This window comes from Papio anubis, chromosome 14, assembly GCF_008728515.1.
Source record: "Papio anubis isolate 15944 chromosome 14, Panubis1.0, whole genome shotgun sequence".
Classification (NCBI taxonomy): Eukaryota; Metazoa; Chordata; class Mammalia; order Primates; family Cercopithecidae; genus Papio; species Papio anubis.
Window position 1 is genome coordinate 75,895,403 of NC_044989.1, and position 24,407 is coordinate 75,919,809.

Here is a 24,407-nt window from a genome sequence, read left to right on the forward strand (position 1 = left end):
TATAAAGCCACCAGTCCCATGATGGGGGCCCTACCCTGATGATCTTATCTAATCCTAACTACCTCTCAAAGGCCTCACCTGCAAATGCCATTAAAACATAAATTTGGGGACTGAGTTTCCAACACATAAAATTTGAGGAACACATTCAAGCCATAATAGTGTTTATTAAGAGTTTTGCCAAACTACACTAAATAAGGATTATGAGCCTCACCTTCCCCTGCTCTCTGAGTGGGGGGATCATTACTGAGGATCATTACCTACCCCCACATGCACACCTATGATCATCGTTAAAATGCCCTAAAGTTCTGTCTGATTCCTTATCTTCCTATACAGGCTGAGAATTCTTTCACAGAGTTTGCATGAAGCATTTTCTGCTAGGTTGCTGTTGCTTCAAAATGCTGTCAAATGTGAATGAGGATTTTCAAAACTAATAGAAATATCTGCGAACCAATATACACAGCACAGTGATCACTCTTCACCCTGTGCTCCAGACTCCTCACTGTTCCTCAAGGGGCCCTGCATTTCCTTTTGCTCATTCATTCATTCCATGAATGTTTATTGAGTCACTACTGTATACCAGACCTTCAGCCCTCAAGGGTCTGAGGCCTAATGGAAGAGACCAGCATCAGAATGTGATGAAGTTTATAATTGTACACATACAAACTGTAAAATGTTCTGTGAAGGAAGATCACAGGCAGCTGAGGGAAAGACTTGGAGGAAAACAGTCTGATGAGAAGGGTAAGACCTCAAGAATTAGGAATGAGATGGGGGAAAGGGTGGAAGTTAGTTGCAGATGGAGAGAACAGCCAATAAAAAGACCCAACACATTTCTCCATCAGAAGACCAACAACATGGTTACTGAAAATGGGAGAACTTGTGAAGAGATGTGTCTGAAACAACAGGCCGGAAAGGGCACTAGATTGGGGAGGGTGTAGGGCCATGAACAGACATGGGGTTGTCTCCCAACGGCAATGAGAAGACAGTGAGAGAATTTGAGCAAGGAAGTAACATGAAAAAAAAATCATCCTTGCCCTCAAGGAATTCACAATGGTATAATTAGATTAGAAGCTCCAAAAATGTTAATTTAGCCTTGGATAAAATGATGAGAACACAAAAAAGAGATCATACTACTAATTTAAAAGAGGGCTTGGGAAGATATAATCATAGTAACCCTAAATACTCGTAGAATTCCATGTCTGTTCTGGCTATTTCCCTTCTCAGTGAAGATGAGAAAAGAGCAGGTAAGGAAATATTTATGTTTGGGGGGCTATAGGAGCAGAATGAACAGAATAATTGCTCAAATCAGGGAAAAGTCTTCCTTAAGTTTAAGTGGATACAGGTTGTTTCTTATTACAGGTTGAGTATTTCTTATCTGAAATTTCTGGGACAGAAATGTTTCAGATTTGGGTTTTTCAGATTTTGAAGTATTTACATTTACTGAATGAGATATGTGGGGATAAGACCCAAGTCTAAATGCAAAATTCACTTACGTTTCATACACATCTTGTACACCTAGCCTGAAGTTAATTTGATACAATATTTTAGTAATTTTGTGCATGAAACCAAGTGTTGACTGTGTTTTGACTGGGGCCCACCACCTGAGATGGGCTGTGAAATTTTCCACTTGTGTATGTCAGTGCTCAAAGAATTTAGGCTTTTGGATTTTCAGATTAGAGATGCTCAACATTTATGATAAATGACAATTTCTTCAGTGTTTACTGGCAAAGATAAGAAGCTTCATGAGATATTCCTAATTTACTCTTAATTTATTTTTTACAACTGTGTGTTTGGTATTTGACATTATCTTCCTTCTCTTAGCCCATGGGTTGGCAATCTATAGCCCATGAGCCAAACCCAGCCCATCACCTATTTGTATAGGTTAACCTCCTCTTTTCTATATTCTGAGGCTTTGACATCAGAGCCTTGGTGACACTGGAGACTGCCTCTCCTAGGATTAGCCAATTCCTAAAGATAAACTCACCCATGAATGTGATTTTCAAATACAAACCAACCAAATCCAGAGCCCACAACCCAAATCACCCCCTTTATTGAGCTTTCACACTCCAGGCATTTATCCACCTGCCCTAATCACCCCAGTACAAGGTATCAGACAACCAGGCATAGCTTTTATCCCCAGAGCCCACTGTAATTATTCAAACTAGCCAAGCTTAAACCTGCGTATCTAGCTTACCCCATTCCTTTCTACAAAAATCACAATAAAGGCTCTAGCAATCTTTCCCTCTCCCTTTGCCTCCTGACCAACTGCAGTGCTTCCAACACACAGGTCTTCTGTGGGCCCCCAAGGTGTGACATGCCTCCTCCTCTTGGGAGGTGTGAGTAACAAGTAACAAATTATATTTTCTTTCTTCTTTTTTGTTTGGTTGTTTTGAGACAGAGTCTCACTCTGTTGCCTAGGCTGGAGTGCAGTGGTGCAATCTTGGCTCACTGCAACCTCCATCTCCCAGGTTCAAGTGATTCTCTTAGTTCAGCCTCTTGAGTAACTGGAACTACAGGTGTGCACCACCACACCCAGATACTTTTGTATTTTTAGTAGAGACAGGGTTTCACCATGTTGGCCAGGCTGATCTGAAACTCCTGACCCCAAATGATCCACCCACCTTGGCCTCCCAAAGGGCTGGGATTACTGGGATGAGCCACTGCACCTGGTCAACAAACTGTTTTTGAAGGCAAATCATCTCTCAATCCATTGGCCTTACTGGAGCTCAAATTTTCTATTAGTACACTATCTTTTAAAACACCATGAGCTAAGAATAGTTTTTACATTCATACATGGTTGAAACAAATCAAAAGATTGTTTCCTGACACATGAAAATTATGTAAAATTCAAATTTTATTGGAACCCAGCCATACTCATCCCATTACACATCATCTGTGGCTGCTTTTATGCTATAATGGTAGAGTTACAGAATCATGACAGGAAACTTATAGTCTATAAAACCTAAAATATTTACTATCTTTACAGAAATAGTTTGCTGACTTCCGCCTTAATGTATAGACATGTTTGCTATTTTATTAGTTTGTTTAAGCTATAAACTTGTGTAACCCATTGCTTTCTATGTATAGTATAGATCTATTTATAATCTGAAAACTTCAGAATCTCTAGGTCTAGCTTTCTTCCTATAGTCTATCCCAAATTACTGAGCCTCCAGTATTTAATGATTTTTTAAAATGATCCTTAGTAAAAATATTTTACATTGTGACTCAAGACACTCACATAAATAATAGAAACAAATTTCATGAAGCATTACTCATTCTTAATGTGTGAATCACTTTGAGGGTTTCCTTTCTCTTCTACTCCAGTATTTTAAAATACCAGTCAAAAATCTACCAATTTCACACCCCACTTATGGGTCAATGCACACATGTTAATAAACATTATGAGGTCAGGAGCAAGATGGCCGAATAGGAACAGCTCCAGCCTCCAGCTCCCAGCGTGAGCGACACAGAAGACGGGTGATTTCTGCATTTTCAACTGAGGTACCGGGTTCATCTCACTGGGGAGTGTCAGATAATTGGTGCTGGTCAGCTGGTGCAGCCCGACCAGCGACCAGGGAGAGCTGAAGCAGGGCAAGGCATCACCTCACCTGGGAAGCGCAAGGAGGAAGGGAATCCCTTTTCCTAGCCAAGGGAAACTGTGACACACAACACCTGGAAAATCAGGTAACTCCCACCCTAATACTGCGCTTTACCAAGGGTCTTATCAAACGGCACACCAGGACATTATATCCCACACCTGGCCCAGAGGGTCCCACGGCCACGGAGCCTCCCTCATTGCTAGCACAGCAGTCTGAGATCTAACTGTAAGGTGGCAGCAAGGCTGGGGGAGGGGCGCCCACCATTGCTGAGGCTTAAGTGGGTAGGCTTAAGCTGAGGGTCCTGACTGTTATAAGGAAAACTAACAAACAGAAAGGACACCCACACCAAAATCCCATCAGTACATCACCATCATCAAAGACCAAAGGCAGATAAAACCATAAAGATGGGGAGAAAGCAGGGCAGAAAAGCTGGAAATACAAAAAACAGAGAGCATCTCCCCCTTCAAAGGAATGTTGCTCATCACCAGCAACAGATCAAAGTTGGATGGAGAATGACTTTGACGAGTTGAGAGGTGAAGGATTCAGTCGATCAAACTTCTCAGAGCTAAAGGAGGAACTACCTACCCAGCGCAAATAAACTAAAAATCTTGAAAAACGAATGAAAGAATGGATAACTAGAATAATCCATGGAGAGAAGGCCATAAACGAACTGACAGAGATAAAAAGCATGACACGAGAAATACGTGACAAATGCACAAGCTTCAGTAACCGACTCGATCAACTGGAAGAAAGAGTATCAATGATTGAAGATCAAATGAATGAAATGAAGCGAGAAGAGAAGTCTAGAGAAAAAAAGGAAAAAAAAAATGAACAAAGCCTCAAAGAAATATGAGATTATGTGAAAAGACTAAATCTACATCTGATTGGGGTGCCTGAAAGTGAGGGGGAAAATGGAACCAAGTTGGAAAACACTTTTCAGGATATCATCCAGGAGAACTTTCCCAACCTAGTAAGGCAGGCCAACATTCAAATTCAGGAAATACAAAGACACCACAAAGATACTCCTCGAGAAGAGCAACTCCAAGACACATAATTGTCAGATTCACCAAAGTTGAAATGAAGGAAAAAATGTTAAGGGCAGCCAGAGAGAAAGGTCGGGTCACCCACAAAGGGAAGCCCATCAGACTAACAGCAGATCTCTCGGCAGAAACTCTACAAGCCAGAAGAGAGTGCAGGCCAATATTTAACATTCTTCAAGCAAAGAATTTTCAAACCAGAATTTCATATCCAGTCAAATGAAGTTTCATCAGTGAAGGAGAAATAAAATCCTTTACAGACAAGCAAATGTTGATTTTGTCATCACCAGGCCTGCCCTACAAGAGATCATGAAGGAAGCACTAAACATGGAAAGGAATAACAGGTACCAGCCATTGCAAAACCTTGCCAAAATGTAAAGACCATCGATGCTAGGAGGAAACTGCATCAACTAACGAGCAAAATAACCAGCTAATATCACAATGACAGGATCAAGTTCACACGTAACAATATTAACCTTAAATGTAAATGGTCTAAATGGTCCAATTAAAAGACACAGACTGGCAAATTGGATAAAGAGTCAAGACCCATCAGTGTGCTGCATTCAGGAGACCCATCTCACATGCAGAGACACACACAGGCTCAAAATAAAGGGATGGAGGAAGATCTACCAAGCAAATGGAGAAGAAAAAAAAGCAGGGGTTGCAATCCTAGTCTCTAATAAAACAGACTTTAAGCCATCAAAGATCAAAAGAGACAAAGAAGGCCATTACATAATGGTAAAGGGATCAATTCAACAGGAAGAGCTAACTATCCTAAATATATATGCACCCAATACAGGAGCACCCAGATTCATAAAGCAAGTCCTTAGAGACTTACAAAGAGACTTAGACTCCCATACAATAATAATGGGAGACTTCAACACCCCACTGTCAACATTAGACAGATCAATGAGACAGAAAGTTAGCAAGCATATCCAGGAATTGAACTCAACTCTGCACCAGCAGACCTAATAGACATCTACAGAACTCTCCACCCCAAATCAACAGAATATACATTCTTCTCAGCACCACATCACACTTATTCCAAAATTGACCACATAGTTGGAAGTAAAGCACTCCTCAGCAAATGTAAAAGAACAGAAATTATAACAAACTGTCTCTCAGACCACAGTGCAATCAAACTAGAACTCAACTAAGAAACTCAAACAAAACCGCTCAACTACATGGAAACTGAACAACCTGCTCCTGAATGAATACTGGCTACATAACGAAATGAAGGCAGAAATAAAGATGTTCTTTGAAACCAATGAGAACAAAGATACAACATACCAGAATCTCTGGGACATATTTAAAGCAGTGTGTAGAGGGAAATTTATAGTACTAAATGCCCACAAGAGAAAGCTGGAAAGATCTAAAATTGACACTCTAACATCACAATTAAAAGAACTAGAGAAGCAAGAGCAAACACATTCAAAAACTAGCAGAAGGCAAGAAATAACTAAGATCAGAACAGAACTGAAGGAGATAGAGACACAAAAAACCCTCCAAAATATCAGTGAATCCAGGAGCTGGTTTTTTGAAAAGATCAACAAAATTGATAGACCACTAGCAAGACTAATAAAGAAAAAAAAGCAAGGAATCAAATAGATGCAATAAAAAATGATAAAGGGGATATCACCACCGACCCCACAGAAATACAAACTACCATCAGAGAATACTATAAACACCTCTATGCAAATAAACTAGAAAACCTAGAAGAAATGGATAATTTCCTGGACACTTACACTCTCCCAAGACTAAACCAGGAAGAAGTTGAATCCCTGAATACACCAATAGCAGCCTCTGAAATTGAGGCAATAATTAATAGCCTACCAACCAAAAAAAGTCCAGGACCAGACGGATTCACAGCCAAATTCTACTGGAGGTACAAGGAGGAGCTGGTACCATTCCTTCTGAAACTATTCCAATCAATAGAAAAAGAGGGAATCCTCCCTAACTCATTTTATGAGGCCAACATCATCCTGATACGAAAGCCTGGCAGAGACACAACAAAAAAAGAGAATTTTAGACCAATATCCCCAATGAACATCGATGCAAAAATCCTCAACAAAATACTGGTAAACCGAATCCAGCAGCACATCAAAAAGCTTATCCACCATGATCAAGTGGGCTTCATCCCTGGGATGCAAGGCTGGTTCAACATACGCAAATCAATAAACGTAACCCAGCATATAAACAGAACCAAAGACAAAAACCACATGATTATCTCAATAGATGCAGAAAAGGTCTTTGACAAAATTCAACAGCCCTTCATGCTAAAAACTCTCTCAATAAATTCGTATTGATGGACCGTATCTCAAAAGAATAAGAGCTATTTATGACAACCCACAGCCAATATCATACTGAATGGGCAAAAACATTCCCTTTGAAAACTGGCACAAGACAGGGATGCCCTCTCTCACCACTCCTATTCAACATAGTGTTGGAACTTCCGGCTACGGCAATCAGGCAAGAGAAAGAAATAAAGAGTATTCAGTTAGGAAAAGAAGAAGTCAAATTGTCCCTGTTTGCAGATGACATGATTGTATATTTAGAAAACCCCATCATCTCAGCCCAAAATCTCCTTAGGCTGATAAGCAACTTCAGCAAAGTCTCAGGATACAAAATTAATGTGCAAAAATCACAAGCATTCTTATACACCAGTAACAGACAAACAGAGAGCCAAATCATGAATGAACTTCCATTCACAATTGCTTCAAAAGAATAAAATATCTAGGAATCCAACTTACAAGGGATGAAAAGGACCTCTTCAAGGAGAACTACAAACCACTGCTCAGTGAAAGAAAAGAGGACACAAACAAATGGAGGAACATACCATGCTCATGGATAGGAAGAATCAATATCATGAAAATGGCCATACTGCCCAAGGTAATTTATAGATTTAATGCCATCCCCATTAAGCTACCAATGACTTTCTTCACAGAATTCGAAAAAAACTGCTTTAAAGTTCATATGGAACCAAAAAAGACCCCGCATTGCCAAGACAATCCTAAGTCAAAAGAACAAAGCTGGAGGCATCATGCCACCTGACTTCAAACTATACTACGAGGCTACAGTAACCAAAACAGCACGGTACTGGTACCAAAACAGCACGGTACTGGTACCAAAACAGAGATATAGACTAATGGAACAGAACAGAGCGCTCAGAAATAAAACCACACATCTACAGCCATCTGATCTTTGACAAACCTGAGAAAAACAAGAAATGGGGAAAGGATTCCCTATTTAATAAATGGTCCTGGGAAAATTGGCTAGCCATTTGTAGAAAGCTGAAACTGGATCCTTTCCTTACTCGTTATACAAAAATTAATTCAAGATGGATTAGAGACTTAAATGTTAGACATAAAACCATAAAAACCCTAGAAGAAAACCTAGGTAATACCATTCAGTACATAGGTATGGGCAAGGACTTCATGTCTAAAACACCAAAAGCAATGGCAACAAAAGCCAAAATTGACAAATGGGATCTAATTAAAATAAAGAGCTTCTGCACAGCAAAAGAAACTACCATGAGAGTGAACAGGCAACCTACCGAATGGGAGAAAATTTTTGCCATCTACTCATCTGACAAAGGGCTAATATCCAGAACCTACAAAGAACTCAAACAAATTTACAAGAAAAAAACAAAGAACCCCAGCAAAAAGTGGGCAAAGGATATGAATAGACATTTCTCAAAAGAAGACATGCATACAGCCAACAGGCACATGAAAAAATGCTCGTCATCACTGGCCATCAGAGAAATGCAAATCAAAACCACAATGAGATACCATCTCACACCAGTTAGAATGGCAATCATTCAAAAGTCAGGAAACAACAGGTGCTGGAGAGGATGCGGAGAAATAGGAACACTTTTACACTGTTGGTGGGATTGTAAACTGGTTCAACCATTGTGGAAAACAGTATGGTGATTCCTCAAGGATCTAGAACTAGAAAGAGCATATGACCCAGCCATCCCATTACTGGGTATATAGCCAAAGGATTATAAATCATGCTGCTATAAAGACACATGCACACGTATGTTCATTGCGGCACTATTCACAATAGCAAAGACTTGGAATCAACCCAAATGTCCATCAGTGACAGACTGGATTAAGAAAATGTGGCACATATACACCATGGAATACTACGCAGCCATAAAAAAGGATGAGTTCGTGCCCTTTGTAGGGACATGGATGCAGCTGGAAACCCTCATTCTCAGTAAGCTATCGCAAGAACAGAAAACCAAACACCGCATGTTCTCACTCATAGGTGGGAATTGATCAGTTAGATCACTTGGACTCGGGAAGGGGAACATCACACACCGGGGCCTATTATGGGGAGGGGGGCAGGGGGAAGGATGGCATTGGGAGTTATACCTGATGTAAATGACGAGTTGATGGGTGCTGACGAGTTGATGGGTGCAGCACACCAACATGGCACAAGTATACAAATGTAACAAACCTGCATGTTGTGCACATGTACCCTAGAACTTAAAGTATAATTAAATAAATAAATAAATAAATAAATAAACATCATGAAATCTAACAGATGCAAATCTAAACATCACAAAATGTTTCTCTTCTATACTGTCTACCAAGGAAGACAAGTATAGAAACAGCAATAAAGTTTAAATGATATGAGTTTAAAAGAAGTCTTTAGAAGCAAAGAGGGAAATAGCTAATGTTTTTTTGTTGTTGGCATTGTTGGGTAGTTTCATCAAGAAAGTGAGATTTGAACTGAATCTTGAAAGATGGTCAGGAAATCCTGGTAGAGAAGAAAAAGTGAGAGGAGGGCACAACTCACCCATGTGATAATGACATGCTCTGTAACAGAAACTCCACAGGTTAAGGACAAGGTCTTAAGAAATTTTTTATTTCTAGTCCCTAGTGTAAAGTTTTACACAAGTAGTTGCTCGGTAATTGTTTGTTATGCGTCCACTGAGTCATTGTTCCTAGGACCTATTTGAGCTCAACTCTACCCACCTCTAAATATGTAAATTTGAGTGCTTATATCCTATTTTTTCCCACCCCTTTTCACTCCTATTGGGTCATTTTAATTAATGCAACTGACTTTTGTTGAAGGCATACTATGGTTAATGTTTGAAACTAAGATCCCAAATTTGTTTCTACTGCTCTGTCTGCCATGTTTGATTCTTAAGAAATTCATCAGAAGGGACCTACCACGCTAACCCACACTGCATTGCTGGTAGGCTTCCACTGTGAATCTCTTTGATTGGTCTGTCAGCATCACGGATCTTCCATACCTGAGCTTAAGATCTCGAGAGGCCAGGCCAGGGCTGCCTGCTCTACACTTCCTTTCTCTGAGTGCACCTGGGCCCACTCACCTGTCCCTCTTACTACAGAGAAGCTATGAAGAAGCAAATGGATTTCTGCCTCTTTACACTCACATTCCAAAGGATCTGCTCCTACATGATGCCATGTGAAGTCCAGTGCCCCTCCAAGAATCCCGAGGTTCTTCATGGTCTCTTTGGCTCTGAGTCTTAGCTTTTCATGAACTCATGATATTACTTGTGTTTGTTTCCTGTGATGGGTTGTCTCTTTTCTTCACCCCATTTCCAGGATTCGTCATTCACCCCAACCCAAGCCAATCCACAAGGCTTTTCCCCAGAATTTGTGATAATGGAGAAGATGTATGTCACCATAAGTCTAGCTGTTCTCTTCCTCCTAAATATTCTCTGTTTCTCTGTTTTCTGGGTCAGGCATGCCTCTCTCCTCTGGTATGCCTTAAAAATCAATAGCTTGCTTTATTAAGCAGAAAATAGTCGAGTTCGCCTTCCTTGTAGTTCTGGGCTCTGCCTGTCCCAGACTCATCCATTTTGGACAAAATAAATTTCAGTGGTGTACTAAGGGGGTGATGGAGGATGGGAGTGGTCCACCCTGGGTGCAATAAGGGAGTGCCTGGGTGTAAATAATGTAAAAGCAATAATAAACTCAACTGAATATTCATCTGCTTTCTATTATCACCATGTACCAGCAATTCTAAACAGTCTCAGCAATAAAATATTCCTCCCCACTGGAACCACTCCCACTGGTACCCTTGCCCAGTAGGACCCACTCCCACTGGTACCCTTGCCCACCCTGTTCCACCTTGGTAGGCACTGCTCCAGTTAGGAACACAAACCATACAGGCAGGTACCTTGAAATGTCCATTGTTCTCATCCTCTCTGCCAGGGAGATTTCATTTTCCAAATAGAAAACTTCTTCCTTCCTGAAATTCTTTTTTCCATTGGCTTCTATGCCATTACTCTCTCCTGGTTTTTCTCCACTGCTTCTACTTGTATTTCCTTAGTCTCCTTCCAACGTTCCCCCTTCCGTGTGATAGACTCCTTCCCTGAACTAGTCAGGAAGTAGGCATGGTTAGTTGATTCTAAGGAAGTACTTACATGAGCAACCTTTGCCCAAATTTTGCCATGCAAAATGGAGCTGAAGGAAAAATAGAAAAGCATCATGTTCTGGAGAGGGTTCCAAGGCATAGCAAGAGAAGTGTTTCCAAAGTAGGGACTTGAATTGAGCAAGAGGAGGCAGAGTAAGGGAGGCAAGGCTAGTCATCTGCTATGTGATGAAGGCAGCCCTCCTGAGGTCTGCTGCAGAAACATTCTGTGCTAGATTCATGTGTAGGATTTCAGGAATGAGACAAAGGATAGAGACAAACATTCTTTGGCAGAATTACATTACTCCACAGCTCAGCAGAAGGTTTGAATCTAGATAACTGAGGTGATGGTGGGAGTTTCTAGGTTCGAAAGGCAAAGATCTAGGAAAAACACTGGGAGTAGGTGACCAACCACAGCAGCCTGTGTGTTCCTCCCCTCGTGCATCCCCCAAATGAGAGCTGCTTGTCAATAGTGCTCTATCTCACACATGGCCAGCTAGGGTGAAGTGAAAAGCAGTCCACAAGCTGCCTAATGGCCCAATATGTATCAAGGTCTTTATCTAGACATAAGTGTCTAAAGAGTATCTCTGCACTGTGGACACAGCCAGAGGGCAGGGTGCAACTCCAACACCTTGGAGAGTGGCCAGAGGTGTTGCTGATATCTGGGAGGGAAGAGAAACAAGGAAATGCAGCCTCTTCTATCACATGCACTTGTAAGGCAGAAAAAGTCTAAACACTATGGGCACGAGCAAAGAAAGGAGTCATTGTCTCAGATCTGGAGGAAGAACTCTCTGATCTTTCACTACCTTCCATGAGGTTTATCATTCGGAGATACAAAGCATCAGTCACTCTGACCCCACATGCAGCGGGCACCTGAGGCCTTCCCGAAGTGGGTCCTCAGCACCCACTTTATTCCACTTCACTTCCACTGTGGGAGGCTGAATTCCATGCAGTATCTAGCCACATCCACATATCCGTGCCCCCCTTCTCTGCTTTCCCATTCACATCTCCATTCACCAAAGGCTGGCTCTGCCTTGGCATCTGACATCACCACATGGACTGCTGAAATCAGATAGGAAGCTCTAGTCAACTGAAGCATCTCCAAGAATCCGAGGGGCTACCAGACTGCAGGAAGAAACCAACTCATCTCTTTGGGTGCCCTACCAAGACAAAGAAGAAGAACACTATAAAAAAATGAAAATCATATATGATGAGGGTATTTTATCTACATATGGGAAGCATTGGTGTAAAATTTTGAGAATGAGGACTCCTTAAGAAGACATAAAATCCAGAAGTCATAAATGATTAGATCGGTAAGTTAGACTCGTATTTTTTAATGTTTATGATAAAAGTTACCAGAAAGAAACACAAATGATAGGGCAGACAAAATACTTTTAATACATATGATACACAGCTTACTATACCTAATATACAAAGAATGCCTACAAATTTATTTTAAAACAGACTAATAGAAAAATGGGCAAAGGATTTGAACAGGCAATTGATAAAATGAATAAATGCATATAACTAACAAACCTACAACAGGAAATTCAATCTCATTACTAGGGAGATGTAAATTAATACAAAAATGAAATAGTTTTCACATCTAAGATTGGCAAATATTTAAATAATTTTATTGAAAAATATTTCTATTTTTACTGATTTAAATTGAAACAAGTTTTCAGGGTGCTTGTGATAATTTGGTATGTTCATATAATCAGCAGGGTAACTGGGATATCTATCACCTTCAATGTTTATCTTTTTTTCATGCTAGGAACATTCAAATTGTTCTCTTTTAGCTATTTTGAAATGTATGATAGATTAATATTAACTATATACGTCTATATATTATATATTTTATATTAATATTAACTATGTATATTAACTATTGATCTGTTGAACACTGGGTATTATTTCTTCTAGTTGCATATTTGTAACAAAAATTTAAAAGAGCTAACATGAAGAACTGACAAAGAGGAAGGAAATAAAAAAGCCTACGATTGTTGGTGGTGAGTGAATCTCTACACTTTTGAAAGATACTTGAACAATTTTTGTTTGTTTGTTTGTTTGAGATGAGACGAAGTGTCACTCTGTTGCCCAGGCTGAAGTGCAGTGGCATGATTTTGGCTACTGCAACCTCTGCCTCCAGGGTTCAAGTGATTCTCCTGCCTCAGCCTCCTGAGTAGCTGGTATTACTGGTGCACGCCACTATGCCCAGCTAATTTTTTAATTATTATTTTTAGTAGAGACAGGGTTTCACCATGTTGGCCAGGCTGATCTCAAACTCTTGACCTCAGATGATCCACCTGCCTTGGCCTCCCGAAGTGCTGGGATTACAGGTGGAAGCCACCGCCCTCAGCCATTACTCGGACAATTTCTAATGAAATCACAAATCCACATACCTATTGAACTAGAAATCTCATTTTGAGGATCTATTCTACAGATAGAAAAAAGGCAGTATTTAGATGCAAAACAAACAATGATTTTAATGGCAAAAAGGAGGTTAAATTGTCAAAGGGAAATTTTCCACTTATACTTGCCCCAGGAGATGACAACATAAAATTAGATATTTCATCCCAACTGATTGAGAAAGAACCATGAAATTGAGTGACCCTAAGAAGACAGACCTAACAGAACTACTGGAAGATCTTTGCTGACCAGTGAACAATGGAAAAGACACATGGACTCATTCAATCCTTAATTAGCATCCTAGCCTGAACTCTTCCTTTCCTAGCACTCAAACCCTCCTAACTTTTCCCCTCTGCAAAGTTCTCAGTGGATGTATTCACTGACGTGTACTCCTTGCCAGGCACTTTAATAAATGTTTTATTTTTTTTTTCAATGCCTTCGTGGTTTTTGTCTTATTATTTGGCCAGAAAAATGAAACCAAATAAGTTATGATTTGGACATGTTAAATTTTATTGCCCAAAGGATGTGTCCTGGAATGAGGCCAGCAGGCAGTTTCAGGTCTGTACCCAAAGCTTAGTTTAGGTGTTTGGGAAGAAGTAGATCAAGAAGCCACCAAGAAGAGGTGTTAGTTGAAGCCAAAGATAGGAATACGATACCAGCTAAGCGAAATGTGTTGCTAAGAAGATAAGAAGGCTTGGGTGAAAGCACTGGAAGATTTCCTAAAAGCTGCCAAAGCATAAAGGATGAGTGAATATATGATCATTTAATTGAAGTGTTCTATGTTTATTCTTTACTTGCAGCCAACCTCCAATGCCCAGTGCCTCCTGTTGCTTGTAGTTTTAGACTGTTTTGTCTCTTTCCACATCTGTAACTTTTTCCAGACTTCATTCAGGAAACCAGGGAGCCATCTGGCCACCTCATGATGGAAAAAGCATAAATGTTCTGGGAGGTTCCCTATAAATTATCATTATTGTGCAGCACTGATAAGGAAACAAGACCTATCTCTGTTTTAAGGACTCTCAGTCCTCAGATTTATGTAAAAGGAATATATCCTCATTTAGATTTAACTTAATTTCTATGTGGAGCCCCACCCTTGCCTCTTTTCCATGGGAAGAGTAGAAATTGAATCCCAATATCTTCAGGTTTACCCTGACCCCAGCCATAAAGAGGCCACCTTAGTCCTTTCCAGTGAGGCAACAGCTCTCTACTTCCTCTGTGCCCTTCTTGAGAATCAACGTTATCTTGCTGGGTGGCACAGCTCACGCCTGCAATTCCAGCACTTTGGGAAGCGGAGGCGGGCTTTTCACTTCACCCCAGGAGCTCCAGACCAGCCTGGGTAACATGGTGAGACTCCCATCTCCACACAAAATTGAAACATTAGCCAGGTGTGGTGGTATGCAACTGTAGTCCCAGCTAAGATTGTGCCACTAGACTCCAGCCTGGGCAACTGAAAAAGACCCTATATCAAACAAAACAAAACAAAAAACATCTATTTCCCCTTGCTACCTGCTCACTGGCCTCAGGCCCCCTAAGACCCTCTGGAGTCCTATCATCCTTTGCTCTTCCCCACTCTCCCAAGAACTCTGCCCAGGTAGTACCATGCATGGCCTGTCTCCTCAGGACCTACCCACTGCTCTGTGCCTCTGGTGCTTGGAAATCACTAGAAAGCTATGGCCATTCCTTTCTGGGATCTTCCTAACCTTTCAGACTCCAACACCAGACTTCCTCCCAGCCCCACACCACTGAAGGGAACTCTGATTTCCGACTCAAAGGCATTCCCTCTGCTATGATGTTTAGCCTCAGAGGCATCTGAGTGTGGGCTTTAGCCAGAGGTCAGCAGATTATCTTTTGCTGTTGTGCTCCTCCCCTAAGGCAATTGATTTAAACAGGTCCTTCTTCTTGAATGGAAGTAGTAAGGGGGAAAGTTCAGAATTTTTTTAAATGAAATATGCAAGGGAAGAAAGCATCAATTAGTATCTCAAACTATTCTAATAGTTGTGTTTACTTGTATCTCCAGATCACTCTGTTGTACCCCAGACAGACTCTTCAATCAACTGCCAACTCATCATGTACATTTGGATATCCAAGGGAACATGATAGGATGTAATTTTTGCCATTTTGAGCATTAAAAATTTTCAGTGGCACTGAACTCCTGACACAAAGGAGAATTAGAAATAACCTCCAATCTACACTTGAGCAAGACATACATGGTTTGTTTCTGAGGAGAAAACATCATCTTTCTAGTATCTCCTCACCACAGAGAAGAGCCCTACACCAACTGGGGACCTGGGTCCTGTGTGCTGAGAGCTACAGAGCAGGGAGTAATGTCCTGAAAGCATTAGGGGAGTGCTGTCAGGTGGATAGTGATGGCTTTGACTGTCAGTTGGAGGATGCTATGCTAATTAGGAACTTTGTGACTTAAACTCAAAAAAAATTTTTTTTAATTAAAGAAACATTTGTAGAGGCAGGTTCTTGCTATGTTGCCCAGACTGGCCTCAAACACCTGGCCTCAAGCAATTCTCCCAAAAGGGCTGGGATTGCAGGTGCGAGCCACCATGCCCAGCCAAGAAATAATACTTAAGAGCCCAAGGCATTTGTTAAATTTGTAGAATGGAATTATATATATATATAATATATGTACATATAATTTGTATATAAAATATAAATTATATATACATATATAATATAATTACATGCATATATACACATATAAAATATAATTAAATATATTACATATTATATATGATATATGCTAAATTTGTGAAATGTAATTATATATGTATATATGCATGCATATTATATATGTATATAACATATAGATACTATATATAATATATACACATACACATATGTGTATATATGTATATGTTTAGATGTATATGTTATATAATTTATGTAATTATATATTATATACACATACTATATTTATTATATATGTAATTATGCATTTTTAAAATATATATATTGGTTGTAGGGATGGAGGTGGGAGAAATCTGTCCATCAACAAAATAGGAATAAAATTCCTAGTGCCAAGTAAGGCAGAGGGCAGATCTTTATACGTTTGGGGATCAATTCTACAGTAGGTTACTAGAGAAATGTTTCTGAACAGAGTGAGGAGAAACTCAATGAAAAGCTGCAGTAGCTCTCCTGAGCAAGAAGTTGGCAGGTAGGTGGTGCCACCTGGTGGTAGCCACTGCTTGCTGTCGATGACTGCTCTGCTCCTTGGGCAAGGATAAGAGAGAGAGAGAACACAAGCTGCAGGGTTCCTTTCTGATGTAATTGCTTGTATTTTGTTCTTCACTCTCAGGGATTGTTCCTTTCACTTTTCCATAAAGGAAAAGGGTAACATCTAGTATCTTCTTTATTTCAGTTTTCTTGTGGCAATACTCAAGATGCATTTGGCAACAAAACTCTCGAAAAGATAAATTGAAGGTGTATCTCTTTCTTGGTTTGCTCACCCTTTACCAAAAATGTCCTTTGTCAAGTAAAGCAGTTAGTTCTTTGCTTATTTTTATATAACAATATATGATACTATTTTAATTTTAAACATGTCTTCTCACTAAACATCCACATCAGTACATATGTATCTAATTAGTTTTTATCTTCTATATAGTATCTTAAGATATGAATAAGTTATAGTATATTTATTTAGCCAGTGATGTGCCATAGTATATTTAACCATTGGTTTTCTCTCAGTTCTTTCAATTCTTTGCTAGAACAAGCAGTGTTTGCAATGAACATCGTTGTATGTTTTCTGCATATCCATGAGTTTTCCTTGCAAGTAAATAAGATGTGGAACTGCTGGGTCAAAGAGTATCTATATTTTAAATTCTAAGCTACTACCAAAATTTCTTTCAATTCACCACTGAGATTTTATACCCGCTGTCAACTGTGTGTGGAGTAAATATCTGGTCCCCACTTCCGTTCTTTCTCTCTGCCTCTTTCTGTCAGTCTCACTCTTTCTCTCTTTCAACCTGGACAGAAGAAACAATATCTTATTACTGCTCTAATTTAATTCCCCTTATTACTAACTAGATTGAAATTATTATATTTCATGGTCATTCATATTATTTTCTTCTGCAAATATTAATATATGTATGCAGTTCAATACTGAATTGTGCATGTTTTTCTTTTTTGCATACAGGTCTTTGTATATTCTGGATATTAATTCTTGGTTGGACCAGCCTAGTCTTTAATTTTGTTTATGATGTGATATTCAGAAGTTATCAATATTGATATAACCAGGTTTATCAATCTCTTCTTTCATGTTTCTTTAAATTTATGTTTTAAGAAGACTTTACGTACCTTTTATATTTTTTCTATTATTTTATGTTTATGTTTATTCAACAATCAAGTATATGTTTCTATAAATGGTTCAAGGATCTACCTTAACTTTTTTCCTGAGTGCATAAACACTACTTGCTTAATAGTTTACCTTTCTGTACTGATTTGAATAGGCAGTTTTGTCACATACTAAATTTTTAATATATTCAAAGGTCTTGAGCTGAGAAGAAATATCTAATTTTTTATTTTTTAAATCTTTATTTTTATTTTAAAAAAAGTTTCAAGACACAGTCTCCCTCTGTCACCAAGGCTGGTGTATGGTGGTGTGATCTTGGCTCACTGCAACCTCCGCCTCCCAGGTTCAAATGATTCTCATGTCTCAGCCTCCCGAGTAGCTGGGATTACAGGCATGTGTCACCACACCTGGCTAATTTTTTGTATTTTTAGTAGAAATGGGGTTTCACCATGTTGGCAAGGCTGGTCTTGAACTCCTGACCTCAAGTGATCCACCCGCCTCAGCCTCCCAAAGTGCTGGGATTACAGGTGTGAGCCACCATGCCCAGCTTAAATTTTTATTTTTTTAGAAACATGTTCTCACTCTGTTACCCAGGCTGGAGTGCAGTGGCACGATCACAGCTGACTGCAGCCTCAAACTCTTGGGCTCAAGTGATTCTCCCACCTCAGGCTCCTGATAAGCAAGGACTAAAGGCATGCACCACTACAACTGGCTATTTTTTTTCTTTTATTTTTGTAGAGGCAGGGTCTCGCTATATTTCCCAGGCTGGTCTCAAACTCCTGGCCTCAAAGGATCCTCTTGCCTTGGTCTCCCAAAGTGCTAGAATTACAGGCATGAGCCACTGTGCCTAGCCCTGAGAAGAGATACCTTGAAGTAGATATGCAAGTTTGGGAGAAATTGGCATTTACATGATATTTGGAGGATGTAACAAGTGAAATCAGTCTCCTAGAGGTACTGTGTAGAATTAGTAGAAAATAAAGGTGATAGAAGACACAATTGAAGGAGGACATGGCATGGGGTAAAGATACAATGTGTGCTGCATCAAAGCTCCCTAGGGGAGCTGCATTCCTACCCTAGGAGGGTATAGAAGCCCCACACAAAGCACAGGCTCCTGCCTTCAGATTTTGCTCAGATCACCCCAACGGCTCCTGTGACTCTAATTTGTCCTTTCACATCCCTGAGTCCCTGACCAGAACTTAACTCCTTTCTAGCACCACTCACCGAAGGAGAGGTTGGTTCCTACAATTAAAAGGTACTATCCACATTTCCAGCATTCAGGCCACAGATGCAAAAAAATCATATGGGGCCAGGGCACGGTGGCTCATGCCTGTAACCCCAGCACTTTGGGAGGCCATGGTGGGTGGATTGCTTGAGGTCAGGAGTTCAAAACCAGCCTGACCAACATGGTGAAACCCCATCACTACTAAAAATACAAAAATTAGCTGGGCATGATGGCACACGCCTGTAGTCCCAGCTACTTGGGAGGCTAGGGCACAAGAATTGCTTGAACCTGGTGGGCAGAGGTTGCTCCAGGCTGGGTGACAGATTGCGCTATTGCACATTGCATTCCAGCCTCCACAGAGGGAGACTCTGTCCGAAAAATTTTGCACAAATGTACAATTGTCCTTCTGAAAATGCCAAGAACACATTATTTGAGAAACCCCAGAAGAGAGATTGGTAAGGAAGCATTTGCAAATCTACTGGAAAAATGAAGACTGAACCAGAGCAGTGGCAAAGGCTCCAGGGGAGAGAATGGGTTGAAGAATTATTTATGGGGTAGTCTCCACAGGGCTTGGTCTCAGTTGGATGATCAGGGTAAACAAGAGGGAGGAGTCAATGAAGATTCCCGAGGATATGGTATGTGCAGCTGGGTGGCTGTTTCATCCAAGATAGAAATACAGAGCAGGTCTGCTTAGGTAGGAAATGTTAATGTAGTTTAGAACATTGTGAATTTGAGGTCACTGTGGGGAGATTGTATGGGGATGCCCAGCAAACCAAGAGTCTCTGCACATGTAAGAAACAGGTATGGAAAAAATTCACACACGAGAGATAGGGAACAGGCAGGCTTAGAAACCACTCATGGACTACCTGTTCACATGGATTAGTAGCATCTGAGGGAAATGCTCCAGCAACACACACAGACCCCTGGTTCCTAAGCCAGCCATGGTACCCCAGGGCAGCTTACCTGGGACCTTGAGAATCCAGCATGCGGAGAGTCCAGGCTGATCTTGAGTCTCCATATGGGCCCTCCCTGATGCGGAGCTGAGCCAAACCTCGGCAAACCGAGTACAAATTCAGTAATGCTGGAGCCTTCATAATCCATGTCTTTCCTGGGGAAAATAGCAGGGAGTAGGAAAGACAGTGAAACTAACTTATCATCAAGTTCTATCACATGTGCATGGGTGGCCACAACTATGGGATCTCACTTAATGTCATCAAGGACATGAACTTGATATGGATTATGATCTTTTCAGTGTTATATGAAATCCTCAGCAAATTCAACTTCGCCCTCTCCCTACCTACAGACTACTGCATCTAGCTCCTTCTGCAACAAAAATCTGGGCTGCCACTAACCCCATCATTGATGCTTCCTGGAGCTCATATTCTTGTCCTGAAGCCTTGCCAGGGATGTGATGTTGAGTCCAAGTGGGAAGGGTTCTCAGAACATTGCTCTTGGCTGAAAGGGACTGGCTGTGACTGGCTGTCAGGCCATGATTTAATGGGTAGCAGTGTGGCCCCTGCCTCTGCCCTCCTAAGAAATTCTACTCAATATCGTTCAGGAGGAAAATTGCTCTGTTCATTTCTTTTGTTTGTGCTCACATATTCTTCTGTTGGCTTTGGAGCACTCCTGAGCTTTTCCTTCTTTTTCCCTGTTTGGTAGTCTCCCTTACAGGCTAAGGACTGAGTCCTAAGACTCACTTTCTCCTTTCCATGACATTAACTACTCTCTCTCCAATGTCAAACCAGGGAACAGATTCACGATTTAAGACAGGCCTTGCTGAGTCATTCACAGAGGGCTTTCCAAAGGGAGTAGCACTTATGCCAAATGGGTGAGATCAAATCACTTCTGGCACTCTCTGCCTACATTTTTCTTTTTATTTTCAAAACATCTTTGTTCAGTTTTTCAAAGTGTAGTTCTGTAACCACCTGTATCCAATGCTCCTGGGACACCTGTGAAAATTGCAAATTCCTGTGCTTTACCCCAAACCAGACCTATTCAATCCAATCTCTGAGGGTGGAGCTTAAGACTCTCCAGGTTAAACAAGCACTCAAGCAGATTCTTAAGTTCACAAGATTTGAGAACTACTGTTATAGGCTAAGAATTTTGATAATAAATTAACATCTTGTTTTATTTAATTCAGCCTCAAAATATCTCAGACTAGTGCAAGGCTGGAATTTTTCTTTTCTTTCCTTTTTTTTTTTTGTTTTCCTTATTTTCTTCTTAACAGCAAAAGGATTTCTTCAAATGTGATCTCAGCCAGAGCTGCTCTGGCTGGGGAGGGAAGAGGTAAGGATTGTTGTTCCACCCTCTGATTTCTGCCTTAGCAAACTTTTCCTCTTCCCGGCCCTGAAAAGCACAGATGTAGGGATTTGATAGGCCTGGTTTGAATCAAACACTCATCACTCATTTAGCTGAGCAAAGTGACCTCGGACAAGTTATTAAACTAATGTTTCTCCTATAAATTGGGAACCATTAATAATAGCTAACACAGAGAGTTCTCTTGAGCATGCCCTTGACCTGAACGCACTCCCTTGGTTGGCTGGGTACCAAGGCCCATCAGACTGGAGCCCTCAGCTTTTGTCTCGTCAGTAGAGGCAAGGGTAGGGCGTAGCCTCAATCGAATACTGTTTAGATTTCTGCCACATCAAAGGCTTATTCACTACAAAATTTGGTCCCTACAATCGCCAGCATTTCATATCTTTTTTGATAAGCTGGCCTAAGGAATGTTAGTGCTATTGGCTAAAATCTAGTGGCTAGTAATCGGCTATTTTTGTTTGTTCGTTTTGAGACAGGGTCTCTCTCTGTCACCCAGGCTTGAGTGCAGTGGCACAATCATGGCTCACTGCAGCCTCAAACTCCCAGCTTCAGGCAATGCTCCTGCCTCAGCCTCCTGAGTAGTTGGGATCACAGGCACACGCCACCACACACAGCTAATTTTTTAAAAATGATTTGTAGAGATAGGAGTCTTTCTATGTTGCCCAGGCTGGTCTCCAACTCCTGGGTTCAAGCAATCCTCATGCCTTGACCTCCCAAAGTGCTGGGATTACAGGCATGAGCCACCATGCCCATAAAACTTTCTTAAATAAATACTAATCAATAGTGTTCAAAACACTCTTCTCTAAAAGTAAAAACAACTTGTTGTTTCAAAGCATTTGCTAAGACAGTATGTTGCTGCAGTTTTCCAAAACGTCAATGAAGTAATCACTTTATCACTAGCAAAAAGTGAGTGGTGTGTTTTACAACTAATATAAGTGACATGGCTACCCTGTGAGGGATTATTTCCAAAGTGTGTTACTGGAGAGGTATTTCTGGACCTGCAGCTCACTCGTACCAACAGCGTTAATAATCATACCTCAGCGTTAATGCTGAGAGCACGCACATGGCTAGCCTGGGCTGTCACCTAAGTACTGTTCTCTTTTTCCTTTGGGCAAGTGAAAGGCAGAGAATACAACCTAAGTCATTAACTTCTAAGATCTAAGTTTTAGTTAGTTGTTCAATCTGGACCTTTTAATCCTTTTTAAAAAGACTATCAAGAGATCTGTTGATGTTTTCTTGTATAATTTGTTCATTTTTTGTTACATTTTTAAAATCACGAGTGCATCTTTGCTAATAATTTCAAGGGATATAAGCATGTTCAAGAATTCTACACAGATCAAGCAATGATTTTTCCTGCTTTAAATTCAAAATTTAATTTTGAATGGTAATATAGGGTTTTGTTTGGCCATTTTTTTTAAAACACACACACACACAAATTACATATTTTAGTCGACTAACAGCATAGCAAACACTTGGTTTGTTTCCATACAATATTCCAGAGTTCATCCAAAAAAATGCTTGGATGAGATTTCCCTGGCTTTGGTGTCCCGAGGGCAGAAAGAATGTGCCCTCCTTGCTTCGCGGAGCTCCCGGTCTAGTAGTAACTCAATATATATTTACTAAACAGGATGAAGGAAGGGTTAATAATGAATACATGATGAAGCAAAGTAAATAGGCCTCAAAGCTTGAGGAACAGGGAGTTTTCTGAGCTCAGAATTGAAGGTAGAGGCCAGGCGCAGTGGCTTACGCCTGTAATCTCAGCACTTTGGGAGGCCGAAGCAGGTGGATCATTTGAGGGCAGGAGTTTGAGACCAGCCTTGCCAACATGGCAAAATCCTATCTCTTATCAAAATACAAAAATTAGTCAGGCAAGGTGGCAGGTGCCTATAGTCCCAGCTACACAGCAGGCTGAGATGGCAGAATCCCTTGAGCCTGGGAGGCAGAGGTTGTAGTGAGCTGTGATTATTCCACTGCACTCCAGCCTGGGGGACAGAACAAGACTCCGTCAAAAAAAAAAAAAAAAAAAAGAAGAAGAAGAAGAAGAAGGTGGATAGCCTGCCTGCTGTGGTAATCAAGACTTATTCTAACCCGTTTTGTTGTGACTGGCTCAGATTTCACTACATGCTTGGGAAGAGGCAAGAGTTTAGAAGCAGACAATCTTAGACTGCCTATGCAAGGAAGCCCTCACCGTATTCACAGACAGTGCTATCTCTGAGACATCAGGACAGTCCTTGAAATTTAAGGAAATGAACCATGGGTTCCTTAGTGACTTCAACCTGAAAGACTAATCCCAACCCCAAGTAGTGAGCTCAAAGGTATTTGATGAACTTCAGCTTTCCTAACAGGAATATTTGCTTCATAAATATTATCACCTAGATCCTTTTATGATCATAAGCATGAGGATGACTGGGTTTTCCCACTCCTGTGTGAGATGTGCCTCCCTCTAACCTTATTACAACATTGACACCTTACTCATTTGACATGAAAAAAATAATATTATCACCTGAACTTCAAGTGTAACTCCAGCAGCTGCCCATAAGCTTCTCTCAACTCTGGATCTAGTTTGTAGGACTAAATTAACCATTTGTAGTTTCTGGATAATATAAGTAGTAAGTGGGTTTTGTTATTGTTATTATAATGCACATTTCCTATAGTAAATATTATTTGTTTGTTTTTTGAGCTCCCACACGTATTGCTGGGTATACCAAGAATGCAAGGCCCGCTGCCCTCTTTACCCAGGACACTTCTCAGGTGTGGCTTTGCTGTGGCCAACCATGAAGGATGAGGTTGTGTCACTTGAAACAAAGAACAGGTGTATTTATTGCTTCCTATAAAAGCAGCGTATTCCTTAAGCTCAGTGCTCCTTTTCTGCGAAATAAACCTACTATGTGTGCACCATTCATCTGGGCCTGTGGTGTCACCCATCTGGGACTTGGGGACAAGGAGAACCTTTGCAAACATACTGATGCTCATGTTACGTCATGAATAATAAAGTGCTTGTCTCCGACCCAAGAGTCTATGTCTTCTACCAATGTTCATGAAACAAGATGCTAACTTACTTTTAAGTAGGGTAACATCAAATCCCAGTTCCTTCAATTATGTGTTACTTTTATAATAGCAAATCAGTTGCTATGATT

The 24,407-nt window shown here is 40.6% G+C and overlaps 1 protein-coding gene and 2 non-coding genes across 4 annotated transcripts in view; 2 read left to right on the plus strand and 1 right to left on the minus strand.

Annotated features, from left to right (window-relative positions):
* The window catches only part of EVA1A (eva-1 homolog A, regulator of programmed cell death), a 168,583-nt gene that overhangs the window by 123,529 nt on the left and 20,647 nt on the right, over positions 1-24,407 (minus strand). For both annotated transcript variants that reach the window (XM_017947670.3, XM_017947669.3), the window contains exon 2: positions 19,918-20,062. In XM_017947670.3, coding sequence (XP_017803159.2) covers positions 19,918-19,972 — 55 coding nt within the window. In that variant the 5' untranslated portion in view covers positions 19,973-20,062. The remainder of the gene's footprint in view (positions 1-19,917; positions 20,063-24,407) is intronic.
* Positions 16,482-16,696, plus strand: LOC116270470. Its single transcript, XR_004178497.1, has one exon. It is a non-coding gene; the product is annotated as a small nucleolar RNA U3 (small nucleolar RNA).
* Positions 23,647-23,752, plus strand: LOC116270450. The gene has a single exon (XR_004178484.1). It is a non-coding gene; the product is annotated as a small nucleolar RNA U13 (small nucleolar RNA).